Source organism: Homarus americanus, unplaced genomic scaffold (genome assembly GCF_018991925.1).
Source record: "Homarus americanus isolate GMGI-L3 unplaced genomic scaffold, GMGI_Hamer_2.0 scaffold10624, whole genome shotgun sequence".
Taxonomy (NCBI): Eukaryota; Metazoa; Arthropoda; class Malacostraca; order Decapoda; family Nephropidae; genus Homarus; species Homarus americanus.
In genome coordinates, this window is record NW_024747489.1 from 64829 (window position 1) to 72544 (window position 7716).

Genomic DNA, 7716 nt, shown 5'->3' on the forward strand with positions numbered 1-7716 from the left:
ATTTATTTTTTCATTATATTATCAGTTATAATATATTATTGATAGCTATATTATTATGTATGCTGTTATTATTATTATTGTTGTTATTACTAATATTATTGTTATTATGATTATTGTTATTATTATTGATATTATTATTAACATCATTAATACTTTCATTATTATTATCATCATCATTATCGTTAATGTTGTTATCATTGTCACAAACATCATCATCACTGGGTGGGTGTGAGTAGATTACATAAAGTTGGGTCATTTAAACGCTAAGTTACTCCAAAGACAAACTTTATTAAACCCTGGTGGGGGGACAGTGAGAGCTGGCCTCGTGACGTCATGACAATTTGGGGTGACGTCACAATCATCGATGACAATCACGATCGGTGGTGGCGTCATTAAAATCGATGACGATACGGCTACCGGTGACGTCTTCAATGGCATCAAGACCACCGATGACGTAATGCCCCGACGTCACCACCATCAATAACGTCATTGCAGCACATCAATCAACCTGCCACTACTACTACTACATAGAATTTAAAAGTACATAACTTGTCTTTATTTACAGTCAATTATTGCACCGAAGTAATGCCCGACTTGTGACTAGCGTCCAGATACAACTTCAAAATTATGTACATTTGGTTTTGTTAAGGTTTTCAGATCAGACATGTGTATTTAAAGATATCTCGGAAATGTAAATAGAGGTTTTAAAGCCAGTTACATTTAATATTTATATATTTATATACAGTGAAATAAAATTCTGAATGATGGAATAATTAAGTAGCGTGACTCACTCATCATATGACAAACAAAGAAGATGAGATAAAGTATTCTGCTTACAAACAAAACAATGTGCAAAGCTTGCTAGAGCAAATGTACACAAACCATTACTATACAATCTTTGGTACGCGCCAGGCCAATGTACATACATTACACTATATTGTGTGACCTTCGTACACGTCCAACAGTGTACACAAACCATTACAATGTACTGCACATCCTTCGTGCACATGAATTCGAAGTACACACAACATTTACATTGCACCGTACGTCTGTATGACACGTTAGATCAATGTTCACACATATTACATTGTACTGTACATCTTTGGTTCACCTCAGGCCAATGTACACACACACACACACACACACACACACACATCACATTTACTGTGCGTCTTTGGTAAAATTCAAACTGGTGTACATTCTAAGTACACGTCGCACCAATGTACAAGAAGTATTACACTGGCAACAAAGTTAGGTGAAATTTAAGTACATTACACTGAAGTACATTAATTGTACAGCGTTACCTTGCAGCATTGTGTAACGAAGTACATATGCATGGCATTGTACTGTACACGCTTAGTACACGCCAGATCGACAAACACACATTACATTGTACTGTTTATTCTTGATACTCTATAGCGAAGTGCATGTCTATTACATTGTACTGTAACCTCTTGGTACGGGTTTAAGCTATTGTATATGTTCGCTTCAGCAAGTATTTAGCTCAGTAACACTCATTACAGAACGTTACATTGTACTGTCTTGCCATGGAACACACTAAAGGAAAGCACATGACTAATGTGCATTCCCAATGTACAAAATCACTGTACTCACTCAATGTGCACTCCGAGAAGGGATTAGCACAATACACTCATTACAGTACTGTACCATGTGTGTCACCTGACCACTGATTCGGTTCAAGTAAATCACTGTCTTTGTTTCGACCAATCTAGGGCTCGAGTCAGCCAATCACCGCCCTTGTCGTCGCTAGTCGTCACTAAGTGTCGGCCAATCACCGCCCTTGTCGTCGTTAGTCACCATCCAGTGTCAGTCAATCACCGCCCTTGTCGTCGTTAGTCACCATCCGGTGTCATCCAATCACCGCCCTTGTTGTCGTTAGTCACCATCCAGTATCAGCCAATCACCGCCCTTGTCGTCGTTCGTCACCATCTAGTGTCAGCCAATCACTGACTTTAAATATGAGTACATAACCATTTGAGGTTTTTTATTGCCCAATCATCGCCCTTCAGTTAGCCAATCGTTGACTTTTTCTTTGTCAGTCGCCCCATTCTTTTTGGCTATTCGCCGATTTTTCTTAACAAACCATAGCTTTTTTATCAATCGATAGCTATAATTAATTAGCCAATTATCTCTCTTGTATAACCACCGTTATTTTTGACCCATTCATCGCTCTTGTACCAAGCTGCAGCGCTCCGTAGGCCAATCACCACTCTTGCATGAATTGCCGCCCTCTATCAACCAATTACCACTCTCGTATCAATCCCCGTTTTCTATCAGTCAATCACCGCTGATATATCAACCCCCGTTCTCTATCAACCAATCGCTGCTCGTATATCAACCCCATCCGCTATCAACCAATCACCACTCTTGTATGAACCCCATCCTCTATCAGCCAATCACCGCTCAGTATCAAGCAGGGGCCGGTGACGTTGTTTATGTCCCGGAAGAAAACGCCGAGTTCTCAAAGGTTTCTAAATGTCTCGTTCAATTTCCCGTGTTTTCTACGAAGTTTTAACATATGTGACTTGGTTTCTACTTTTTTGGTAGACTTTTTAAGGGGTTTTCTTCAGACTTCCCTGTATCAACTTTTTTCAGCGCAGTGGGGAGAGAGAGAGAGAGAGAGAGAGAGAGAGAGAGAGAGAGAGAGAGAGAGAGAGAGAGAGAGAGAGAGAGAGAGAGACTGGCTGATGTGTCCTCATTTGTCTAGAGAGGATCAAGGGGGGAGTAGACGCACTGACCGCCTCTCCATCCCCGTTATGGGCGGCGGTGGGCGTGGAACGGCTCACTCTCTGATATAGGGCGTGGGCGACCTACTTTATGGATGGTGACGGGCGTGGGCGGCCTACTTTATGGGTAGCGGGCGTGGATGGTCGAATTTATAGGTGGTTGGCGGCTGATTTTATACGGGTGTGTAGATAGGCTTTGTTGGATCACTATATGAACGGGGAGGGGCGTGGGTGAGTCGCTGCACGGGCGTGTTGATTTACTGCATGCACGTGCTGGCTCAATGCCTGGGCATGAAGGCGGGCTTGATGGCTCACTGCCTGGGCGTGTCGTAGATGAGCGTGGTAGTAGACTGCATGGGCATGTAGCTGGGCATAGCGGCTCGCCGTGTGGGCGTACAGGGGGGCGTGGTGGTGGCTAACAGTACTGGCATGGGCGGCGGGCGTTCACTTGGTCTCACTGTCTTCGTCACGGTCTTGGTGGGCGCTCATGTGCCGGGTGAGGTGGTGACGCTCACGGAAGCTCTCGTTGCAGATGTTGCACTTCAACCTCTCATTGCGACGCTTCTTGTATGGGTCGGCCTCCCGCTTGTGCTGGGAACGCATGTGGTACACCAGGTCGGAGGTCATGCGGAACGAGATATTGCATTTAGCACACACGTTCTGTGCGGCCTGGCCCAGCGTGGCCAGCGAGGGCGGCATCAGAGCGGACACGGACGGCTGCGACAGGAAAGGCGAAGCGGCGGCGGCAGCGGCAGCGCTGAGCTTGGAGGCATCGGCTGGGGATGGCCCAGAGAGGGGGTAGGCGAGGGAGGAGAAGGGCAGCTTGTAGGGGTCTGTCGGGTACATGGAGGACCGCAGGCGGGACAGAGCCTCGCTGGCCGACATATCGCCACCGCCGGGTTTCGAGTCCATAAGCTGATGCTGCGACTTGAGGTACTCCTCCACCAGGTTGTTGTTGAGGCGGTCTGGGGTGGGGTGATGCAGGAAGGGCGCTAGGCCGGGGTTCAGTAGCCCCGGGGCAGCCAGGAGTGGTGCCAGGGACTTGCCACTACTCAGGAGGGAACTCATGGCGTTGAAGGACGCTGAGACGGGAGGCCAAGCAGAGCTGAGGGCGTCCAGGGTGGATGACACCGCTGTTGAGGTGAATTGAGGAGGTGATGACCCCTGTGACCTGGTGACCTTAGTGAAGGCGCTGCCGGGGGTCACGTCATCGCGGTGCGGGGACGACGACGGTGCCGGTGATGATGTAGTGACCGTGGGTGGTGACACCTTGAGCCCGCTCACACGGCTCACCTTGGCGACAGGCGTGGCGATCTCAGTGTCAAGGGCGTGGTCTCGGGCACCCGTGAGGAAGGCAACGTCGAATGTGCGCTTAGTGGGTGAGGTGTGAGGACTGGAGGCTGCGCTCACCCCCCGCACCGCCTCCATGATCATGACGCCTGCAACCACGAGACAATGTTAGCAACACTTACACTTCCTCACACTACACTTATTAACATCTTTATACACTCCAAGAACAACAAATTAAACTCAATAATGCCCTGCAACACACACCTACAGTGACACAACACAGCAACACTCTTAAACTCCCCTACAAGACATACAACAATGACATCCATAAACACATTTTTGCAAAGAAAAACTACAATCACTAACACTCCCATACACTTCCCACTACCACACCACAATACAACACAGTAATACACACCCAGCAACAAATACACAAACGCACCTGCAATGACACTGATATACTGTATATGTGTACACTGTTAACGCTACACAAATCTGAACATTTATACAGCACAGTAACACACATACTGTATACAAACTACACTCCACTAACACCCTCACACACTCGACTACAGCCATACAGTATCCTCGACGACACCTACAGTACCTATCACAATCAGATGAACATACATGCCATCTCAATTAACTAACATTATAATACTGTATGTACTACTACGGACGTTCTTATTATTTATTTGTAATTTGTGGATGTAATTCTATTATTATTATTATTATTATTATTATTATTATTATTATTATTATTATGCCTCTTTAAACACAACGCAACACCCATCTATTAGTTATTACCATTATCCCTATTTTCCCATACTGTACGAACAGATAAATAATATACAATACAGGAATAAATTGATAAATAACCAATATTAGTGTATAATTAGGGATTAAGATGAATAATTGAAGAAATAGATGAACAAAATGAATAAATAAGAATATGAATAACTAGATAAAATAAAATAACACTAGGTAAATGAATAATAGAAATAATGAATGAATCTAAAAGAAAAATAAGACAACTAAATAAGTGATAAAACAAACAAAAATATTAAACACGTAAATAACAAATACGAAATAAATTAATAAATAAGTTGGAATATATAAATGAATGAAAAATAAACAAATAAATGAAATAAATAAAAACAATCACAAACAAGAAAAATAAATAGATAACAAAAGAACAACAGCAACCAAACAAATAGATAAATAATAATGAATAAAAAAGAAGACATTGATAAGTAGATATAAGTAATTCATTTGGTGGATTTACTTATGTGTGTGTCTGTCTCTTTCTCCGCTTTCTCTTCCAGTTTCCTTTCTTTCTCCTTTCTTCTCTTCTCCGTATCTTCTCCCACCCCCTCTCTCTCTTTCTCTACTATGTCTTCAAATCGCTTCTCTTCCTTCCTCTCTGTTCTTTCTTCTTCTCTTCCCCTGCTTTCCTTCCTCCTCTTCATTTATATTTTCTCTTCCATTTTCTCCTTTCGCTTCTCCTCTCCTTCCCTCTCCTCTCTTCTTTTCTCTTTCTCTATCCCCTCCCTTTTCCATCATTCCGCCCCCTCCCCCTTCCTCCTCGCTTTCCTCTTCTCCCATCCCTCCTTTCTCACTAAATCTGGTTCTCCCTTCATTCGTCAAATTTTCCTTCCGATTCCGCCTTTATTCCTCTCTCCTTTTCCCCCCTTTTTTTATTCCTCCTTCCCCTCTGTCTTCCTTCTGACTCTCTTGTCTCTCCCTTCTCTTTTTTTGCCTCCTTCTTACTCCCCTTTCCCTTATTGTCTCTCCCTCCTCTTTTCTCTTCCCTCTTCCTCCCTTCTTCTTATATCCCTGTAATTCCCTCTCTTCCTTCCCATCTCTTTACCTTCCCTCTCTTCCTTCCCATCTCTCCTCTCATCATCCTTCCTCTCCACGCGGAGGCTCTCTACCCCGTTATCCCCCACCACGCTGTGTCCACCAGAGAGGTAAACAGTGCTTGGTGTTAACACAATCAACCAACCACCTGTCAGACACCCTAGTTCGATCCCCCCACCCCCCATATTCACACACTCTAGCCCCCACTCCCCTCTTTAACACACTCCCTACCCCCCTCTCCATCCACCATACAGTACACTCCATCCCCCCACCTCTCCAACACACACCTTACCCCTCTCCAACACACAACTAATTCCTCTCCAACACACACCTAACCCCTCTCCAAAACACACCTAACCCCTCTCCAACACACACCTAACCCCTCTCCAACACACCTGCTTGTCCTTCCACCACACTCTTTCGCCCTCCCAACATATACATCACCAGTACATGATAATAATGGCCATGAAATTATTATTGTTAGTATTACTATGATACTACTACTACTACTACTACTACTACCTAAAAATTACTCTCGCAACTGTTGTTACTGCTTACAAAAACAGTAACAATAATAAAGATAATAATTATATATTCTGATCACATCATCTTATTTTATGTTAGAGAGTTGACAGCATTTTGTTCGATTATTAACATTATCGTTGTGTAAAATGGGAGTTATTCTTAGATGGTAATGTTAAGTTAATATGATTGTCTTACGTGTATGAATGACCATTATACCTCTGTGATTATGCATAAGATTCATATACATAAAAAGCTACCTTGGGTTTATTTTATTTATACTTGAGAAAAATTTACAAGTAATGATCTAAGCATACAGTACATAGAAGGTACACTTACTCTAACTTCTGGTAAAACATTAGATATTAATATATACGAAACACTATGTATATTACTACCTTTTAATATAACACTGTGGGTCGTTTAAAAGCAGATGGTAGAGATTGTGGTAGTCGTAGCGTCCAGTTATAAGTAGTAGTACTATTTATAAGTGTAGTCCAAGATGAGGTCCACCACTCACTGCTTCAGTCACTACACACTTGGGATCCGACACTCAGTCAACCGCGACCAGCAACGCGGACAAGAGTCAACTGAACCCGTTTTCTGTGGCCCGGGGCCTTATATACCCGAACAGCGCTGAAGGGGCGGAGCCTATTGATTGATTATGTTAATGATTGGCCGAGAGTGGTGATAAAGGCGGCTGTGATTGGCTGCCTTGGGCTGCAGGTGTCAGAACCTATTGTGTCCGTCATTTGAGTGGGTTCTGACCTATTGTGTGAGGGCAGGCGACCGGACGAGCAGTCAACCAATGAAGACGCTTCCTTGACTTGTGTTTACCTTGTGTCTTCTCATGGTAGCTTGACACCAAGAGACACCCCCACAGTGCCCGAGGTGTCACTGTAAACATGCGGTGGCGTAATTTGACACGAGAGTTCTCGAGGTACCAATGTAAACAGGTTTCAACTTAGTTGTGACACTAGTAGGCATCGTATAGCCCCAAGGTAACACTGTAGCAGCATTAGACACTGTATAGTGCCTCAGGTACCAATGTAGATCGGGTAGTGTTGAAACTAAACACCATCAGACACCACTGTGTACCATTGTAAGCAATGACAAAAAGTCCCACTGTAAACATGCCCAGGCACCATATAGAGGATGGGGCACCTTTATAAACAAAGTGGCCCAGATTTGAGACAACGTAGCACAGAGTTAAGACAAAGTAACGGCCCATATTTATCATAGAGTGACCCAGATTTAAGAAAAAGTGGCCCCCATTTTTTCTGGTATATTTCATCAT

At 43.8% G+C, this 7716-nt stretch overlaps 1 protein-coding gene across 1 annotated transcript; it reads right to left on the reverse strand.

Moving 5' to 3' along the window:
• Positions 1-268: 268 nt before the first annotated feature.
• On the reverse strand, positions 269-6999 carry LOC121879620 (PR domain zinc finger protein 8-like). The gene is made up of 2 exons (XM_042386287.1): positions 6818-6999; positions 269-4186 (listed from the first exon to the last, which is right to left on the reverse strand). The coding sequence occupies exon 2, from the start codon at positions 4179-4181 to the stop codon at positions 3192-3194; it is 990 nt and encodes a 329-aa protein (XP_042242221.1). The 5' UTR covers positions 4182-4186; positions 6818-6999; the 3' UTR covers positions 269-3191.
• Between the last annotated feature and the right edge of the window lie 717 nt (positions 7000-7716).